The sequence below is a fragment of the Podarcis tiliguerta genome, assembly GCF_965153285.1.
Source record: "Podarcis tiliguerta genome assembly, chromosome: 11".
NCBI classification, from domain to species: Eukaryota; Metazoa; Chordata; class Lepidosauria; order Squamata; family Lacertidae; genus Podarcis; species Podarcis tiliguerta.
In genome coordinates, this window is record NC_139544.1 from 38,391,158 (window position 1) to 38,412,439 (window position 21,282).

General features: G+C 40.3%; 1 protein-coding gene and 2 long non-coding RNA genes across 13 annotated transcripts in view; 2 read left to right on the plus strand and 1 right to left on the minus strand.

The window, feature by feature from the left end:
- Positions 1-14,992, minus strand: part of RNF180 (ring finger protein 180) — a 52,417-nt gene extending 37,425 nt beyond the window's left edge. For 2 of the 7 annotated variants that reach the window (XM_083404031.1, XM_083404027.1), the window contains exons 1-4: positions 12,445-12,796; positions 9,738-9,873; positions 3,277-3,372; positions 1,414-2,361 (exon numbers count right to left, since the gene is read on the minus strand). In XM_083404031.1, the coding sequence (XP_083260157.1) occupies positions 1,414-2,361; positions 3,277-3,372; positions 9,738-9,845 (1,152 nt within the window). In that variant the 5' untranslated portion in view covers positions 9,846-9,873; positions 12,445-12,796. Of the gene's footprint in view, positions 1-1,413; positions 2,362-3,276; positions 3,373-9,737; positions 9,874-12,444 lie in introns of all 7 variants that reach the window. The other 5 variants (XM_083404028.1, XM_083404026.1, XM_083404030.1 and 2 more) reach the window with 5 other exon arrangements.
- Positions 12,294-21,282, plus strand: part of LOC310660108 — a 33,964-nt gene continuing 24,975 nt past the window's right edge. For 4 of the 5 annotated variants that reach the window (XR_014503194.1, XR_014503195.1, XR_014503196.1 and 1 more), the window contains exon 1: positions 20,023-20,114. This is a non-coding gene — a long non-coding RNA (uncharacterized lncRNA). Of the gene's footprint in view, positions 12,402-20,022; positions 20,115-21,282 lie in introns of those variants that run through there. The other variant, XR_014503193.1, reaches the window with a different exon arrangement.
- LOC310660121 lies at positions 15,477-17,802 on the plus strand. Its single transcript, XR_014503213.1, has 2 exons — positions 15,477-16,130; positions 17,118-17,802. It is a non-coding gene; the product is annotated as an uncharacterized lncRNA (long non-coding RNA).

The following is a 21,282-nucleotide window of genomic DNA, read 5'->3' on the forward strand; positions in this document are numbered from 1 at the left end:
TTTTAATCTATAAAACATTCTACAAACAAAATACACCATCCTATACCATGCAATGCTTGTTCATAAAAGTTTAGTTACCATTGTTTCGTAGCTAGAGGAAATTTGGTGCCCCCTGCTGTTAAAAAAAACACACTTCTATTATTGCATACTTACTGGGGAGTCCCCTTATACAGGCAGATTAGCAGCAAAAACACAATACTATAGTTCCGGTGGAACGATACATTATGCTGTGTGGAATTACATTAAAATAGAAATATAGAATTTTAATGAACTTGAATTGTAATGTTTTGGTGCGTGGGTGCATGCTGACTTAAAACAATATAGGAAAGTACACCCTATTGTCTGAGAGAACAATATTAATATATTGTATTAACTATAAAATATATGGAAATATTTATAAACATAATTCTTGGATTCATACAGGGTGAAAATAACATGATAAATGATAACAATGATAGCAGCCCTGTATAGGGAAGCTTTTTAATGTTTAATGTTTTATTACGTCTTTATATATGTTGGAAGCCACCCTGAGTGACTGGAACAACCCAGTCAGATGGGCAGGGTACAAATAAATTATTATTATTAACAAGAGAGAATTTCATAATGGGAAATTTTATGTAGTCATGTAATGCGAGAGCTCAAAATGATGTTTATGCTGTTGTGCACATGACTCAAATAACCTGTAATATTTTAATGCACATGTTTACTTGTGTATATGGCTTAGCTATAGTGAAAAACCTCACACTGACTGTAGGAAGTAGAAAGCTGCAAAGAAAACTGAAGAGGAGCTAATTTCAAACATGAGCACAAAAGTTTTAAGAATAGAATAAGCAGTCTTTTCACCTTTTATAGAAGAGAATTTGTATTTGTAGTTTGTCAGGTAGAAGAACTACATTACAGGAAGGGAGCTCACATTTTGATTAGAAACAAGAGATTATTGAAAGACTTCCTTTCTGTTTGGATTTTAAGTGAATGCTCATGATGAAGGACTTGTTCTTTATACTGATACAAGTTTTGGGTGCAAGAAAAATAATAATTAAAATGTACATAGACATAGTTTCTTTTCTACGTTTTTGGTATGATCTACTAGTGTTTTTCATAAGAACAGGAAATGTTTGTACATATTTTTGTCCTTTAGCCAATAGGTCCATTCAGACATTGTGTGAAGTATAGGTAATGAACTATGGTTTGATGTTATGTCTGAATCAACAAACCATGGTTTGCAATTGTCTGCACCCCCCAAATAGAACAGTTTGAAGTAGGTTTGTAAACCATGACTGATGCTAACTATAGCTTAGTAAGATATATGAACTGATATATATCATGGCTGCAGCCATTACTCCCACTTAGAGGCTGCTGTCTCTAACATGATAACATTTGGTATGATTACAATCTCTATTTTTTTGTACATACCTGCTTCTGAGGCCACCTCTCTGGCCACCTCTTCTTTCTCCGCAAACTGTTTAATCGGTTCCTTTTTCTCTTGCTCAACTTTTGATCAATAGTTGTGAAAGGCTGAAGAAGACCAAGAGGTGCGATGTGCTTCTGCACAGTATCTTCTTCTGTAGTGCTCTCTGATGAAGACAGGAACAGCTGCTGGTCAGCAGTAGTGCTCTCAAGATACTGTTTGGAAGCTTTTAAACCATGATTAAACTCTGCCTCTTCTTGTGCAAATGCACCATAAGAAGTAACTGAAAAACTGTTTAGAAGCTCACCAGCATCTGATTTAAGTGGGAAATGAAAAAAATTATGTGTTCTGCTGGACTTTAATTGTAAGCAACCCTTTGTGTAAAAAGGCTGTGCTTCATGTTGCCTGGAGAAAACAGGTCTCTTAGCTGTGGAAGTTCCATATAAAGTAGGCAGCAAAACAAGCTTCTCTCTGAAGTTCATGTCTAAACTCTGTGATTTTCTATGAAAAGCTTTTACAGTGTATTTGTCATTCACAGCCAGTGAAGCTGAAATACTTGTTTTTGGATTAGACACTTTGAAGTGTATTTTTTTACTGTTCATCTCAAAGTTGGTTGATCTTACCTCTAGGCAAAGTGCCTCCATTAATCGTCCAATGCCACTGTTATTTTTGGCTACACATGGAAGTCTTTGATTTCTGTCTTCCAAAGATCCACCTGTCACACTCTGCCATATTTCGTTGTTAAAGTCGGAATGAACTTTACAAAGAGACAAGTGCTTCAGTGGCGATATTGCTGATGTAACTGAACTAACTGTTTGGTAGTCAGTTCGCCTCTTGCAAAGATGGATGTTTGTAAATTGGCCACAGGAGCATTTTGTATTATTGACGAAATTAAAGCCCCCCAGGCGGGCCCCACAGAATGGGCAGTTTAGCTTTCCAGTTGTCCACTGTGCCTGAGGATAATGTGGAAGGAAGGAAACAAACAATTAATTATTTGTAATCCAGAAGGTAAGACATAAAGATTTTTTCAAACAGAGCAGAAAAACATGTAAACATTTGTTTTATGACTGAAAAAAGGCAATGTACCAATATAATCGTTTCAAAGGGTTATTTGATATTCCTAAATACTCTGAGACCTTAGTTTTATACTAAGTAAGGCACATATTAAACATGGAACTTTGAGGGGGAGGGTAACCTTTGAACAGTCTTGTAAACTACAATCCTATGCAGAAGTCAGTCTGTTCAAATCTTTTTGTTAATATGTATTTTATTTAAAAATTTCAGTAAAGTGAAAAATATGGAGAAAAGTCAAAAGAAAAGAAAAAAGTGCTTGAAACTGTGATACAATGCAATATATGGATATATAAGTAGTATCATGATTCTAACGAGTATAAAATTATTAACAAGTCATTGTGCTTTTTATAAATGTATTCCATACAATCCATGTTTGTATGTTGCAAAAGTAGTCATAGCTTCTATACGTCTTCCAAAGGGGCCGTGGTGTTTTCTTTCCAATAAATCAAAATCAGTCTTTTAGCAGAAGAGCCCATTTACATCTGTTGAAATCTTACTGAAGTTTCAGGACTTATGACACCAAACAAAGTGTGGGAATAGCATTATGTATTACAATTTTACAGAAACTTTGGATGTGTTGATATGCATACTAAATATGGCAAGAGCAGAGTTGACACAATGACTTGTTTATTATAAGCATTTGAAAAGGCATTTACCTACTTAAATAAGTATAAAATATGTAATGATATAACTGTACTTCTAAGGCCCTTTATAATGACCTAGATATTGTTTACTTTCTATAGAATATTGCATAGAATTTTAAAAATTATGCGAGATAAGTAAAATGAACATACATTTTCTATTATATGAGTCACCCAATCTGGAAGTGCTTCTATGTTCATGTGCCACACATTACAGATATCTTGAGAGGCAGTAGAAGAGTGAGGTTCCTGTTGAATTAAGATTCAATATATTAATAACATTCTGACCTACTTTCTATTTTCAAATACCTTTTGTTGATATTTCCAATTCCAGTGCCACGAACCAATTCCTTTGTATCAATTTCCCGCATTCTTTATTCCTTCCCCCTTGCCTTCAGGCAAATGTGTCCTTTATGCCAGCTCTCCTTCTAATTAGTGCCCCATCAACCTATTTCCCTTTCAACCAGGTCGAACAAGTGTCTATACCTAGCACCTTTGCTTCTCCTTCTCCAACTATGATGCAGGGTGCATTTCAGTGTTTTACAATTAAGTCATGAGATACAAGTATGTACTTTTGACGTTTTTATTATAAGTTACCTTTTGAGGGCTTGCCCTAAAAGACAGTAAGTATTTAAAACACATATTGTTGATCCTGCAATAAAGATAAGATAAGACTGCTGCCTAGAGAAGGTTTCTACTGTAATGGCCTAGCTGCAAAGATGATGGAACACAGCTGATATCTAACCATCTTAGAAAATGAGGATTTTCTCAAGCATATAGTGAAAAAGTTTAGGAAATTGTTTCAAATCTTGTGGTTGGATTCTTTCCTGACAGATTATTGTTACACCTTTATTAATATATCAATTATGAAATTTCATAAATACATTGTTATGATGGTATTTCTGCAATCAGTATTATAAGACACTATGGTTTTCCAAGAATACACTATACATTTAGGACACAATGGCGGATAAAAGCAAGTTGTGTAATTGTTTAAATAAATAGTGCCATTTTCTTTCTTGAAAATAGGCATTGTGCAATGTGTAAACAGAAAATAGCAAATAAATTGTTTCAAATAATACAGCATTTCATGAGAAAATTAAAAGGTTTAGGGTTACAGATACGTGCCCCAATTCCGAAAGCAGTTGAACTGACAAATTATACACCCAAGCCAGTTTAGTCTCATTGTTACTAATGTAATAAAAATGTGTTTCAGTTTAATCAGTCTTGTTTAACTAGTTTATAGATAATGGTACTAGTTTCTAAACTATAAAAGGGTTGCAAGAATAAGAAAAAAAATATGTTTAAAACTAACACAATTTAATTGAATGGGGTCATGTTTAATTCTGAGAAAAACCTACTTGTTCAATAACATTTGTACAATCACTGGGGGGGGGGGGGGAATCAGTTCACAATGTTGGTACTTTAAATTCCATTTCCCCCCATAATTTGTTGCTGTTATTTTTCAAACAAAAACTTACCTAATTTTAATAATTGTTCTTTGAGCAGGGCAAATTTTTATACTGAAAACAATATTGTGACAAATACTTGGCTTTAAAACATATGATTATTGGAGCCTTGGCTTTATTTTACTATGGCAGTAACAAAAAGAAAGTAGGAAAAAACAAGAAAAGTAATGAAAAATATTTTAATTTATCTTATGGCTATACTGCAGTATGACATTTAAATGCTACTAAAAGCTTTATCAAGTGCACTCTAAATAATCACAATTTAGTGCCAACAGTTGCACTCCCAAGACCGAATTCACTGCAGCATATGAAAATGAAATTTTAGGATGTAGCTAAGCCCTGTCTCAAATGTAAGTCCTAAAATATTAAGCAGAAGAAAAAAGCTTCCAAACTCTGTATTATTTGCTTAATCTCCAGTTTCTTTCTTACCAGTGGTACAAATAAGTTGCTTGAAAAGTCTGGTGAAGGGAAGGAAGGGAGCTAATATTGTGTGTTGAAGTGATGGAAATCCCTGTTTAGTTATGACGTTTACCAAACAAGGCTCAGCCCTAACTTAATCCACTTGAATGTGAGTAAATGATAATAGGAACATAGGTGCCTTATACTAGGTTAGACTATTTATCCATCTGGCACAGTAATGTTTGCTCTGGTTAGCAGAAGCCCTCCAGGATCTTAATAATGGACAGATTGGGTGCAACCGGATCCATGCCAATTTGGGTGTAAAGAATGTCCCTTGAATCTGTTTCTCTCTCTGTATGTGTAAGGCACTTACAACAAGTTTTCAAGGTGGTGTGGTTGCATTTTCATCTCTTCTTCTTTACAGGTTCATTTTATTATTTATTTTATTTCTTAAATTTTTATACTGCCCTTCATCAGAGGATCACAGGATGGTTTATAATATAATAACACAAAAATACATACCATAGTAACAAACCAAAACAATACCACCCTGCCACACAAAATCAATTTAGAGTGTTAGTTACTTAGAACAGCTACAAAGAACAGAAACTGCGATCCAGGTTGAAATTGGACTGCATATGCCTCCATGGGGTATGGTATATGGAGATATTTTGCACCGCACAGGGAGGGGCATTGCATGAAAAAAAGATGTCTGGCCCCATTGCTACATAAATGCAGTCAGAAATGAATCTTAAACATGGCTTGTCAGGTCCTTGACCCTGGTGTTCTAGATGTTTGGTAAATTATTCACATTTATAGAAACCTTACCTAAATGTATTAAAAGTTACAGCACATCATTATCTATAACTGTTACTGAGGAACATTACAATGTAACAAATTTGTTTTGTTATTATCAAAAGCATGAAACCTGCAGGCAATTAAAGTATCTTTTTTCTTGTTCTAATGAAGCTCACGGTTTAAAATATTTGACTGGTAATGTGACCAAAATTTTACTGACGGTCAAATGTCCAAACTGAGTCTACTGTGAGTTTCATACATGTCCACAAACCTCAATCTGGCTCTGATAGCATTTTCTATCAACTTTCCTTCTTTCCCACTGAACACCAAATTTTCTAACATTTGCAGACTGTTTCTAGGAGAGTTATCTGATTTGTCCTGCAGTGTGGAGAAGGAAAGAAATCAGTGGACTCTCTCCTGCTGTTTCTTCTCTTGTCCAAACTGCAGGGACAGTGGGAGGAAGCCACATCTTGCAAACCCTTTGGAAAGAACAGAAGACTTGACATATATACAGATACTGTTCCACCTGACTCACAGTGACTCTGCCCTGCTGTTTCTTATCTTATCCAGACTTCTGCAAAAGTGAGAAAAGACTCCCCTCTCTTTATCCCTCTGGCAAGTGGAATATATATTGACTTATAGGATGCATAAAAAAGGCAATGGGACCCCTGACCATTAGGTCCATCCGTAGCATAGTTGGATACATATTTAGAGATGTGCGCATTTTCTTTGAAACCCAACTTGAATGCACTGTGATCTGTTCACTGGAGCTCAGCGTCTTTTCCTCTTCACACCCTCTTAATGTATATAGACTCCTTGTCAGACAAGAAAGGTGTAATGGACAAATAAACATTCTTTTAAAAGTCCACCTACCCCTCTCTCTGCAAAGCAGATCAACGTGTGCATATCAGATAGTCCTGATGGCAGTCTTGCTTTCTAGCTCTGCCCTCTGCAGTGCATGCATGCTTTAGTTAGGATAGCAAGTAGACCATGCAGCAAGGGCATAATGTGCTTTGTGTGTGTGTGGTGGTGGGGAAGCAGTTTCCTCTAAGCTTACTACTGCAGGCATAGTCTACCCAGCAAGTGACAGAATATGCAGATAAATTATAGGGTACTGTACTTTCTTTGGAGGGATGTGTGCATATGTGTAGGTGTTGTATTTCTGGACAAGCCTTACTGAGCCTCTTCTCCTCCACTTCTCCACAGCCATATCAAGGTACACTTCCACATTTCTTTTTAATTTGAAATGTGAGATATCAGATATCTATTAACCATCCAGCACGAGATGTTTGAGAATTGCTTTAAAAAATCCTTCTAATGTAACATAAAAGTTGGATGGTACTGAAGACTTTAAAAGCATTGATAGTAAATTATAATATTGTGTAAAAATAATCTCACCTTTATGAATTAACACCTTTAAGACACATTATTATCGTTTGCTGCTTTTAGAGGGACCACCCCATCATAGCCTGGTGCTTTTGTGGCCAGTCAGATGACTGGAAGGAGATGGAAGGACCTAAGTGTTATGTACACTCTATATTTAAAAATGTATGTACTACAAAATAATGCCCGTTCTGTTTGTGTGTGTGTAGAAATGCCCTTTTAAACTATGCAGGCCAATAAAACTACCTCTTCCACCCATCAGCTGCTTTCAGAAAGCTTCTGAGATTTCACCAGATTCTCGTTCACACTTTCAAGCATATCTTCACTATCAGGAGGGCCAATCACATGCTTTTAAAAAAGTCTAAGCCTGAGAAACTTGAGGTACTGAATTCTATGCCTGATAACATATTGTGGAAAAAATCATGCAATGCACAAAGCCTTGGTTATAACAAGTGTAGGAAGCAGACCTGTCCTTTTGACTGGAGAAGCTTGATGAATTTGAAGGCTTATTTCTTAGCTGAAACTGGTCAAACAAGAGAAATAGATGGCTTTTGACACTGTCAAAACTGGAATCCTAAAAATATCCTGCTACTCACATAAAAAGCTGTAAAAAGTACAGATAATTCACAAGCCACATATTGCCTGTTCTTGCACTGGGTTGCAAGGTAGGACGGATGCAAAACCTTTGACATCTGTTTGTCTTTATTAACCATGTGATTGCACATAGTGCATTGGGTTGCTTGCCTAGCCCTGTTATGCTGAATCATGTTATAACATCTGAAGAATGTATAGGAGACATTTAAGCTAGAAGCAGATACAAAAACACCATCCAGATTCTCCTTACAGATTATTTCAAATCATTAAGAGGTGGAAATTTTTAAAGGGTTGCTATATAAGGAAAGGAAAATAATGTGAATTTCTTTTTCTGCATGTATCATTCAGTTTCATAATCCAGATTAAGAATAAAGCTGCTCCCAATAGTCTATGTTTAAGTTAGAAATACAAAACTGAAAAAAATGATGTTATTTTCTTTCCTGGCAAACACAGCATTACATTGCGGATGAAGAATCAGCATGGTGCACTTTTACTTTGCTCTTCTCTCTGAACCAGCATTATAAAAGACATCAGCAGGGGAGCTAGTGGAAACCACTGCTTGATAATTAACTGATGCTGCAAAATGACAGCAACTGCACAAATGCATTTTGTATTTTGTTTTTTTTAAGACAAGATTTAAACTTCCCATTTTTAATGAAAATGATTTTCTTAGCTAGTGAATTATGATGATATATTAACAATTTACGAAGCTGCCTGAAACTGTCTCAGACAAGGCACCCCCAAACTCAGCCCTCCAGATGTTTTGGGACTACAATTCCCATCATCCCTGACCACTGGTCCTGTTAGTTAGGGATGATGGGAATGGTAGTCCCAAAACATCTAGAGGGCTGAGTTTGGAGATGCCTGGTCTCAGACCATCGGTCCATCGAGCCCAGGCCTGCCCATTCAATCTAGTATCAGCTCTCCAAGGCCTCTTTCCTAGTTCCCCTATCTGAGATTCTTTAATGGGTTGAGAAATGATAGGCTGTAGAGGAAGCGGGCTTGAGCAATGGACCAATGCCATGATTATTTGTAAACTAATCTGACTGATTTCCATAGCACTTCTAAGTAATTGTGAAAGCAACTGAACAGAAAACAGCACTGTTAAAGAGAATAGGTGCATTCAAAAGAAACCTGTGTTCTTAATTTACATTGATTTCAATAGGATTTAAGTGTGCTGGGTTACCAATAGCAATAACAATAATAGTTGTTGAAATTATTTTATCACAGTGAAAAGCATCCCATCACCTAAAAGGTCTGTGCCAAACAGATTCTTTTCTGATTGTAAAATAATGTAATAATTCTGGTGCCTACTGATCCTTTGTTCATCTTCCTGTGCAGTCGAAACAGTTATTACAAGTTTAAGCTTATTTATACTTTTCAGAAGTTTAACCTTGCGAGCCCTTGTTCTGCTCCCTGCTGCAATGGTGAATCTCTCTAAACTATCCTTATAAATCATACAGATTAGGCAATTTAGCATTGGGGATATCTTTAATTTTTTTGCTTTCCTAAAATTTTAGGGTTAGCAAGTTAATAGCACTGAATTATAACTACAAATCAAAATAAATACTTACTACACTAGTTTGAGCTGCAGAGTTGTAGAAAATTTGTAAAGTTGAACACACTCCCTACAAAGTAACTCATGGCTATGGAGAACACAGATCCAGTACAACAGCACAAAACCGGTATTGTGATTTACTTCCCTGTTTTCTGCACTGGGCATATATGACATCTACAATACAATACAATACAAATATGAAAGAGTACTTCAGAATACTAAAAATATCAATAATGCTCCATTTGATAAACAAATGGTTTAAATTGTCCAATGGGTGAATATCCATAACCCTGTTCTTCTTAATTCAGTAGTATATAAACTGTGCAATTTTGAACATGTTAATTCCAGCACTCCTAAATTATAAATACATATTCTAGTAATGGCCTAGAAGAAACAATATAAATGTTACTTACTTCAAAGACCAAATCTGTAGTTTGGTCGTTTATGAGGCAATCAGAATTAGCTACATATTTTCGACACTTCCAGCAACGAAGCATGTCACCCTGACCTTGGCTAGTCATCTTAACTCTGGTTCTTTGAACTGTATATCTGTTAGAATCAAATAAAAATAGCATACTTTATTATGTTTCTGTATTCTGTGTTTTTTCACCAGTTCTTTCAGAGAAAGAGAAGCTTACATTTTATTCTGATGTACAAAGTTATGGGTCAAGCCACATTAGCTGACGTTTTATCCATATTAATCGCTTCTTGACTCTTCACAATGCACATACTACTCAGCCCCACTTGCATTGATGCCACTACTTATGATCTTTTATCCTGTGTTTTATCAGAGTACTTTATGCTAACTTTTATTAGTTACTGCGTTTTGCTCCCATTCATTTCCTCATGTGCACCTTCTGCACAGTATTGCTACCAAAATCAGCGGGAGTGGCTTTGTTCCTGTGAAATCGGTTTAGCCCTCTTTTCCCCACTTTCCTCCCCTGCTCCATCTCTGAATTTACAATGGATCTGAGGAAAGTAAAGTTTATTCTCTATTTTATTCCCATTAACAGAACAGTCATATTAATGACAGTCATATTCTTGGTTGTTTTTGTTTTGTTTTTTTGCACAGGTCCAAATAATTTGAACAAATAGTTCTGCTATCTATGCAGATTCCTTGAACAGATGCAGGGTGCAGCTGAATTTCCATCATGCCCCATAACCACATCCCCCGCATCATCACCATGTTCAAGTTTTCAATACCTGAAGAGGTAACTCAGTGTAAAATCTTTACCTGATTGCGAAGCTAAAAGGAAACTTCAGTTCTTCATTCACATAAGCAGTCCCATAGGACTGCTTACAGGAATGTATTTCTGACAGGTGAAATATGTTGCTTTAGAACAATTGTGGCTTTGCTCTGCAGCAACATGTTCTCCCTCTGACTGTTGCTTTGAGTCAAGGTTTTTCCTGAAGTATTAAACTATATTAAACCATGACTAGTTAGATTTCTAGTCCCCATTGTCAAATTTGTCAACTATGATTGACAAAAACAAAACGTTACATAATGAAATATCATTATTTTTCAGTGCTTCAAGGCTAAACACCTGGCACAGTCAGTAAGAGTCAGGCCTCTAGTTAACCTCTGGTAGACTCTGTAAACTCCCATACCCATACCATACCATACCAACCATACTATACTCCTCCAACCGGTGAGGCCCATAATCCACAAGGATTTAATCTAGAAACAAATTATGGAATTCAACTGCCACTAAAAGATGCTTAGCTTTCAAGGACAAAATGAGATGGTATGGTAAATGTGAATGTGAATGTGCATTTGATATATTTGCTTTTTATTTGGTGTCAATAGCAGCTTGGGAACAGTGTGTGTGAGAGATTTTCATCAGAATCAATTGCACAGTGGGAAAGGACTATCCCTCCTGAGTGTTGTGGTCCCGATCCTGACCTCCACTCTTCTCCAACAATTGTTATTTGTAAAGTAAAAACAAATCATGCTAAATGCATACATGTATTTAATGTGTCCTCTCATTTGCTCCAGAATTTGTGGTGCATTGCTCCTTTAAAAAAAGTTCATGAAATTCTTTTATTAGTCAAGTTTACTCATGTCCTGCTTGAGGAGAGTATGCTTAGCTCTTCTATGTTTGGATACAATGAAAAATGCTAATGCTTACAGAAAACTTGAATATCTTGAAGTACGCCTAACTGTGTATTTAAGCAGCAGACATTGTATTTGTTTCCATCATGAAAAATCTTATGGCTCAGATGTAATTTTGCTAGTGCCATGAACATGCCTACTGAAAGGTGGTACATGAATCTAACATAAAACTACATAGCACACACACAGAGCACAATACTATAGACGTCTGCTCAAAGGGAAATCCCACTGTGTTCAGTGTTTCCTTCCCCCAAGAAAGTGGGTATAGGGTACAGCCTTAGTGGACCTTTTAGAATTGAGCTGTAGGAATTCTCCACCAACAGTGCTTCAGAAATGGGGAGAGTATCTTACATGTGTGTACTTGGCAGGGATCTCCTGTGTGTGGGTTGTAATATTATTGAGCATTAGTGGTTTATTCATGAATGGTTCGATGACAGAGATAATACTTTAGGTAGTGAATGATTGTACTGGTTCTATAGAATAGATGATGAGTGAGATTAGGTGAGTGGTTATATGAATAATGTTTGTTATGATAATTGAAATCTTACATTATACTGCCTGGTAATGCTCTCTTGACTTGATTTATATTGCTATGGTATTTGTGTAAATGCATATTCTTTATGTATTTTCTTATTTATTGTACTGCCTTGCAATCTTCATGTTGTAAGCAGTCTATAAATGGAAATTAAGAATAATAAGCATCATAAATCCCTGTGGAATTTAGCAGTTTAAGTAGTGCCCCCCCCCCCTCCTTAAAAGAAGCAGCATGCTTTCCTGCCCAACTGCTGGACCTTCAAGAAAAGGCACTTTTCGCTTACAAATGACTGAAATGTAATCCAGAAAAAACGGCTGCGATTCTAAATGTGCTTTCAAGTTAACTCCCTCCAAATCAAAAAGGCGCTTCAGAGGGAATTCATTTAGAAAAGGGAGCATGGTTCCTCCCTCCACCTTTCCTACGAAACAGGTGGGGAAAAGCTTCTCTCATCTCTCTCTCTCCACACACATACTGTATTTTTTACTCCTGCTGCTGCTGCCGCCCCTACTGTTTGACAGGGGGTCGTGTGGGGAAGGGCGATGCCACTGCCATTCCTTTCCACGCGGCTTCCCTCGCGGGACCGTCCTGGCTGCTGTGCCCCCTTCAGACGAGGCGCCCCTTTATTCTACACCGACAGGGAAGAGGCAGCCTTCGTGTGACACCCCCTTCTCCCTCTGCCCTCACGCGAAGGCTGGAAGAGGAGGAGGAGGAGGCGCCTGCCTGCTTGTCTCCTCGACCACAGCGACTAGGCCTCCTCCTCTTCCTCAGCCCGGCCGTGCCTGACAGAAATTCCCGCGCGCTCGCCCGCCCCCATTTACCTGCCTCTGCCCCTCTTGGCGCCCGGCCGCTGCGAAGGCGCCCTCTGAGGGAGAGCAAGGAGGGCGTCAGAGAGGCCTGGTTGGCTTGGCGGTGCTTTGTCGAGTCTCCGCCGGGGGGGATTATGAGAGATGCGGGCTGTCGCGGCGCCAAACGGGAAGAGACGGGAGACAAACGGCGGCGGAAAGCGCTCGGTCTCCTCGGGCAAAGCGGGGCGCTGGAAGCGGGAGAAGAAGGGCTCGTCGGCTTCGCCCGCGCCCTCGTTCTCCTTCAGCGCCGCTCCTTCCCGGGATGGTGGCTGTAGTAGTAGAGCAGGCTGGGAGGGGCGGCGAGGTCTATCTAAAGTACCGTCGCCGCCTGCTGCTGCTGCTGCTTCTCGCGCCTATAGCTATAATATAGCTGCTTCTTTTCTTTCCGAAAGGAAAGCACCAGAGCATAGGGGGTGGAGGATCTGACCCCGAGCCCTACTGCTTGTGGTTGCTTTGGAGCGCGCTCCGTACATGCTCAGAGTACTTCTCAAAAGGAAAGCCTTGCCCTATTCTATAGGTTAGGCACTAGGAGTCACTGAGGTGTCGTTGTTGGACTGTGACCAGGGAAATCTTGGTTTAAATCCCCCTCCCAGGCTTGAAGTCTGCTGGGTGATCCTGGGCCAGTCATCGTCTCTCAGACTCGCCTACCTTGTAAGGGTGGTTGTAAGGATCCATGGGCATTGCATGCTCTGGGCTCCTTGGCAGAAAAAAGGGATAGAAACGTAATAAATCAATAATCTGGCGGTTAAGGTCTTGCTGCTCAAACAAGCACCAAAGTTTCCCTGTTGGTATTATACACTTGAAGGGATTGCACTACCAAAATACTCTTGAGGAGAATGTTTTCATGGGACCAGGTTATGTGTTGGCTTCCACTTTTTGTAGCTCAGAGTCCTTGAAGACAACACATTTATTATAGCTATTTCTTCATTCTCGCAGGGCAGACTTATGAAATGTAAAAGCTTATTCATTGCTTCATTACGATTGTTGTGTGGAATGTATTTGGTGAAAGGGGCACCTTTTAGGTATTCACAAAAGTAGTGTTGTGTGTGTGTGAAAAACACAATCTCTCTCCCTGTTATAAGATTATATTTTTATCTTGCATTCTACCAATGATGTTTCTTAGTTGACTCTGAAAGCAACAATGCTGCTGGCAGGTGCTGAACATAGAATGGAAATAAGCTGCAGAGCCTGCCCTCAGACTTTAAAAAACAGTAATGTACAAGGCAACATGTGCAAAGGAAAGCAAGTTGAAGGAAAGCACTAAGATCTGTTTGTTAATGTCTGCACGAGAGATTTTAACAGGTGTTTGCACTGATCTTCCATTACTGGATTTCTTCCTGGGATGGAGCTGGTTGCTGCATCTAACTGGCTCTTCTTCCTTTTGCCAGCCAGAGTGACCTTGCCTTCATTTTTTCATTCTCCGCGCAGCTGACTTTTGGGATGGTATTCTTCCTTGTAGGACAAAGAATTCAATCTCAGTGTTGCTGCATCTGCTCATTCTCTCATCAATATCTGGGGACATGGTAATATTCACTTGCTATGGAGCTTTTCTGGGGAGGGAAGGATTGCATAATGATAACCTCCTTTGTGCTTTCAGTAGTGACAGAGGCCAGGATGTCCTTCCCTTGCTTCTGGGTAGCTCATACCATTGTCAATGAAGAAGTCATTAATGAAGGGGCATGCACTCAGTGGTTCTGTGGAAAGGCTCTGAGTTGCAATTGTCATTGTTGTCTATATCTGCTTTAAAGAGACATTTTATGTTTTTGCTGGATTATAACAGCACAGATTACAACAGCACAGAATTGTTCCAAAGCTTTTCATCATCTGGAATAATCTGTGACCTATTTAAAACACCAACATGACAGTGCAGATGCTGACATTTGCAAGACCATCAGCTTGGTTGTGAAGTTTAAATGTTCCATTGCATATCTTACTGTGTAAGATATGAAAATGTTTTAATTAGCATTGTAACCCACCTGGTGATAAATATTATAAAGAGCACTACATAAATAGCTCAAGTAAATAAAGAGTTTGTGATTGTGAGTGGGCACTATAACATTTGGTAGCAGTAGCCTAGTGGCAGCTGGCAATTGACTTAGGTTATTTTTCCAGACTCTGTGCTGTCTTTGTGTGTAGTCATAGTTGCCAGTGTTGTTGTTTATTATTATTTTTTATTTTACAAAATTTATTTTACAAAATACTTGTGCAGAACAAGTATTATGTAGTGTCTGTAACAGTGTGAATTCTGCAGTATGAAGTGGTTGTGTGTTCATATATGGGATAAGGCAATTCTGCAAGTAAATTGGTTCCAAGCTGTTAAAGGCTTTATATACTAATAGTGACATCTTGAATTTGGCCTGGTAGCAAAGAGGCAACCAGTGGAGATCTCATAGAATCATAGAATCATAGATTTGGAAGAGACCACAAGGGCCATCGAGTCCAACCCCCTGCCAAGCAGGAAACACCATCAGACCACTCCTGACATATGGTTGTCAAGCCTCTGCTTAAAGACCTCCAAAGAAGGAGACTCCACCACACTCCTTGGCAGCAAATTCCACTGTCGAACGGCTCTTACTGTCAGGAAGTTCTTCCTAATGTTTAGGTGGAATCTTCTTTCTTGTAGTTTGGATCCATTGCTCCGTGTCCGCTTCTCATCTCTGAACAGAGGTATAAAATGCTAACAGGGTCTCCTTCCTGTTGGCAATTGAGCTGCATCATTCTGTACTAACTGCAGATTCTGGATCAAGTGCAAGGGAATCCCTACTTGCTTCCTAAACAGCTCCTTGCACCTTGTAATGGCATCAGGAATGACATTAAGTAGGGCTACAGACATCACTGAGGTGGGAGAAACTAGAAACATAGAAACAATATGCTGTTCTATTGCAGTTCTATTGCAGAAAGCCATTCTATTTTACCCATTGGGTAATAAAAGTTCAGTTCTTAGCATATTGTTAGACTGCATTCAGATATTGCTGGATGAAGCCAATAATTCCTCTTTTTAGATAGTAGTGTGTCTTTTTATTGTACAGTATTCCCCAATTAAGCTTCTGTTCTAATGGAGACCCTGTGGCGTTAAATAATTCATTACAATTATTTAGAACTTTTAATGTCATTGCTTCACCACAACAGTTAACCAGCTTTGATTTTTATTTTTGTAATAATGGAAATCTCTGTAGTGCACCCAGTTCTAATAAGTTAACACTTCAAACACTTAACAATTACTTGACAATGTGTGACTGGTCCAATGACTTTATTTCAGTCCTAATGCGAGCATTCCAAGTTTGGAACGTTCACAGGAATATGATCAACTACCGTATTTTTCGCCCTATAGGACGCACCGTCCCATAAGGCGCACCTAGTTTTTTTGGGGGGAAATAAAGGAAAAAAATTATTTCCCCCCCAGGCGCGGGGTTGGGGAAGCCCGAGCTTCCCCCGACCCCAGCCCCCAAACAGGCAGCTCTCTGCAAGCCGTGGGAGCCCAGTGCTGGCTCCCGCTGCTAGCGGAGAGGTCCGCGAAGCCTGGGCGCGCTGAGCTCAGCGCGCGCAGGCTTCGGCATGCAGGCACCTCTCCGCCAGCAGCGGGAGCGCTCCCGCTGCTAGCGGAGAGGTCCGCGAAGCCTGGGCGCGCTGAGCTCAGCGCGCGCAGGTTTCGGCATGCAGGCACCTCTCCGCCAGCAGCGGGAGCGCTCCCGCTGCTAGCGGAGAGGTCCGCGAAGCCTGGGCGCGCTGAGCTCAGCGCGCGCAGGCTTCGGCATGCAGGCACCTCTCCGCCAGCAGCGGGAGCGCTCCCGCTGCTAGCGGAGAGGTCCGCGAAGCCTGGGCGCGCTGAGCTCAGCGCGCGCAGGCTTCGGCATGCAGGCACCTCTCCGCCAGCAGCGGGAGCGCTCCCGCTGCTAGCGGAGAGGTCCGCGAAGCCTGGGCACGCTGAGCTCAGCGCGCGCAGGCTTCGGCATGCAGGCACCTCTCCGCCAGCAGCGGGAGCGCTCCCGCTGCTAGCGGAGAGGTCCGCGAAGCCTGGGCGCGCTGAGCTCAGCGCGCGCAGGCTTCCGCATGCAGGCACCTCTCCGCCAGCAGCGGGAGCGCTCCTGCTGTTTGCGGAGAGGTCCGCGAAGCCTGGGCGCGCTGAGCTCAGCGCGCGCAGGCTTCAGCATGCAGGCACCTCTCGGCCAGCAGCGGGAGCGCTCCTGCTGTTTGCAGAGAGGTCCGCGAAGCCTGCATTCGCCCCATAGGACGCACCCAGATTTCCCCTTCATTTTTGGAGGGGAAAAAGTGCGTCCTATAGGGCGAAAAATACGGTAAGTGTGAACAGCGTTTTTACAAGGTTTAACCACAAATCCCCTGCTTTGTTCATAGAAAAGCTCTGGTGAGTTATCTCTAAAATATGATAGCGCTTGTAGCCGTAAACAACACACAAAGATAATATGGTAACTTCCTGAAAGATGAATTTGCACCATTTCCCCCTTTCTTTCAATGCACATAAATCACTAAGTTATTACTTTTGCTTCACAAAAGCTGTTACTTTTGTTTCAAAATGAGGGATCATCAAGGGTCCTTTGTGAGGCTAGAGTTATTATTGTTATTGGAAGGATGCAGCTCTAATTGCTATTTCTTGCTGAAATAAGGCTCATTGCTGACAAATCTCATGGAATGACTTTGGGTTTTTGATGAACATACATTAAAGCTGAGAGAGATTCTTTTGATAGCCAATATATTGGAAAAAAATAAAAAATAAAAAAGAAGAAAAGTGAGTTAATTTCAGGACATCCCACAAGAGTTCTGAGAGATGTACAGTATTCTACACCCACAGAGGTACAAATCCCAGCACCTTTAACAAACTACAGGTCCCAGGATTCTTGTGGGTGTGGTTTAAATGTATTATGTCTACTGTACACAGTCAAATGTTATAGCTTCTCTTCAGTTAAGATCAATGTGAAAACTTAAGGAATTGTACATAGCAATCCGAATAAATTGTTCTGATTCATGTTGCATCTCGTGTGCGTATCTGTAATTAGTTATAAAGAGCAAACTAGGGTTCAAGGCTTGATTCTGTGTCACCTTATATCTTGTTAAAGTACATCCCTGTAGGACCTCTGCTTTGGAAAAGAGGCTCTCCAGTCTGCTTCTTTATCTATGGAGGTAACTCTGAATGCTCAGTGATGAGGAAAATGCACCTGGATTACAGTAATCCTCCTGATTATCACTTGCTTCTAAGGTTGGGCACTGTCATTTGGAGCCAGGCCTACAGGATGTGGCATTGAGCTCTGTCTCAAATTAAGACCTAGCTACAAGATGTCAAAACTTTGGAACTCATTTGTGATTGTGCGGCCATTCAATCTAGAAAATTAACTTCCATAAATGTTGGAATGCATGTCTTTGGGAAAGAAATAACAGAAACTAGCTTCCCTATAGAGTTATTTTAGAAAGTCTGCAAGAGGCTCAAACATCAATATTTTAAATTGTAATATTGGAGTTCTCTAGAAGAGATTTGTTGTGCCTTTTACAGTTTATAGTTTATATCTGGTCTTCCTCTCCCTTTACCCCAAAGTGAAAATATATTTAGGGCATTTTCTTTACTGCTGTTCCAAGTTCTTTAATAACAAGACCTGAATGTCTTGACTGTCACTTCAGTCCAAGTGATTAAGAACCAGTGTGGTGCAGTGATTAGAGTGTCAAACTGAAACTGGGGAAACTGAGTCAAATCACATTCACCACTAAGCCGCAAAACTCGCTGGGTGACCTGGGACCAGCTCCTCTCACTCAGAGTTTGTTGTTAGGTTAAAATGGGAAGTGAGGCGGAAGGAAAGGGAAACATTATATGCTGTCTTGAACTCTTTGGAAGAAAGGATATGTATGGAATCATAGACTCATAGAGTTGGAAGGGACCCCAAGTGTCATCTAGTCCAACCCCCTGCAAAGCAAGAATCTCAACTAAAGCAACCATGATATATCGTCATCCAACCTCTGCTTAAAAACTTCCAAGGAAGGAGAGTCCACCACCTTCCAAGGGAGTCCATTCCATTGTCAAACAGCTCTTACTGTCAGAAAGTTCTTCCTGATGCTTAGTCAGAATCTCCCTTCTTGTAACTTGAAGCCATTGGTTTGGGTCCTACCTTCCAGAGCAGGAGAAAACAAGCTTGCTCCATCTCACATGTGACAGTCCTTTAGATATTTTAAGGTGGCTATTGTTGTGGACGCGGGTGGCGCTGTGGGTAAAACCTCAGTGCCTAGGACTTGCCGACCGTATGGTCGGTGGTTCGAATCCCCGCGGCAGGGTGAGCTCCCGTCTTCCGGTCCCAGCTCCTGCCCACCTAGCAGTTCGAAAGCACCCCTAAGTGCAAGTAGATAAATAGGTACCACTTTATAGCGGGAAGGTAAACGGCGTTTCCGTGTGCTGCGCTGGTGCTGGCTCGCCAGAGCAGCTTCGTCACACTGGCCAGGTGACCCGGAAGTGTCTTCGGACAGCGCTGGCTCCCGGCCTCTTAAGTGAGATGAGCGCACAACCCTAGAGTCGGACACGACTGGCCCATACGGGCAGGGGTACCTTTACCTTTACCTTTTTATTGTTGTGGAAGATGGAGTGGTAATGTTCTCATTGAGCACCCATGATATATACTTCCCAGGAGAGGAAAGCTCTATAGACATATCTTCTTACAAGAGGAGCAACCCACTTCATTAAAGTGAACAGATAGCGAATTTCAGAATACCCATCAGATTGCAGCCTGATCCATATTTACTCAGAAGTCCTATCGAGTTACAATAAGCTTAAGAGACAACTAATATAGCAATACAGAACCAACACAACAGAACATTATATTGTGCGCAGAACTAAAACACTAATAAATTCTATACATTAAAACCACCAACTGTACTGCGAGGATTTAAAACTGGGAGATTTATCCAGCTAAATTCTTGGAATATATCCAATTGAAATTAATGAACCTCAGTTAGTCATGCCCAATAATTTCAATGGATCTACTTTGAGTATGGCTAACACTTTCTACAAACCAAGGAAAAACAGAAATGTCTTAATCTGATATCCAAAAGACAGCAGTGTGGGCACTAGGTGGGCTTCTCTAGGGGAGTGTGGAGAACTGCATGCATGCATGCTGGATATCTGAATTGGCTCTTAGTTCATAACAGTTTGGTTTGCCAATTGATTTCTCTAAATTCTAATCCTGACTCATATACAATTTATTTCTGGCTACAGTGTAGTATTCAGGAAAATGTCATTTGTTTCCTTTTGTTTGAAAGATAATGATTCTCAATCAGTTATTCAGGACCAAATCTGATTTGTCAGGTGAGTAATACTATTATGGCAATCATTTTCCTTTACTGTACAGAGAAGGGAATGTCCTTAACTCAATTGCACAATATTTTTATTGGAAAAAACTTCACTTCCATGAGCAATCAAGCCAATGATCTGCTCCATTTTCTCTAAAGGAAGTACTTATTCTAGTCAAAGTGAGTCAGATGCATGCGATGTGTACTGTGAAGAGAAGTGAAATCCTCAAACTAAAATGTGCTAAAATATAATGCATATGTTAGCTCCATCAGATATTGCCAACAACTAAAATAGTAAGTATTGGGGAAATTACAGGTTTGACAAATGTGTCACAGCTGATGAACAACAGTTGACTTTTAAAATTGTGTCTTCACATTTATCTATTAGTTCGCTAGAGATTTTAAAAGGAATATTGAGCTGTGACTTGTACACCTCAAAATTGTGCATCTTGTACATATCAAAGTTTTGCAAAGTAAGGCAATATTGCCTCGGCAGAAGCTCTGTGTGCCTTTTATTGGGCAGATGGTAGCAGTAACAAATGCTTTAGAAAGAGTGCACCTAAATGTCCATAAGCGTCATGTGCCCTTCAGCTCCATCAGCCTCACACAGACCAGGAGGAAAACGAAGGGAATGTACAGATGGGGGACTGGAATCCAGGTTCAAAAAAGAGATGTCCTCCCTTTGTGACTCTAGATGTCAGAGAGAGAGAAGCAGACTGGCTGGCTCCTCTGCCTTATCTGGGAATGGGGAGGACTTTGACTAGGGACTGAACAGGAGGAAGTGGCACAGGAGCTGGAGGCAGAGGGCAAGATACAGTTGTCATTGTGAACCAGGTGCTGTCTTCACAGGTGGGACCAGGTGCATCTGCCCTGATTGAGTGCATGTACAGAATATTTATAGGGTGAGCGTGTCCTGTGGGGGAGCTCACTCTACCACATCTTTAAAAACTTGGGAGGAGAAACATGTCAACTGTCAAGACAGCTTCAAAGCTCCCATTATGAACCTCTTTCTTTGTTCTTGAATCTTGGAATCTTGACTTCTGGCCTTGCGTTTCCTACTGAGCCTGTACTGCTCTTAGTCTGAATAAAGAACTCTTCCTTGCTTACCAGTAAGAGTTGCTGACACAGTGATTTGGGATGGGAGCCTGACAAGTAGTATCAGTAGGATATCTGAAATTATTTAT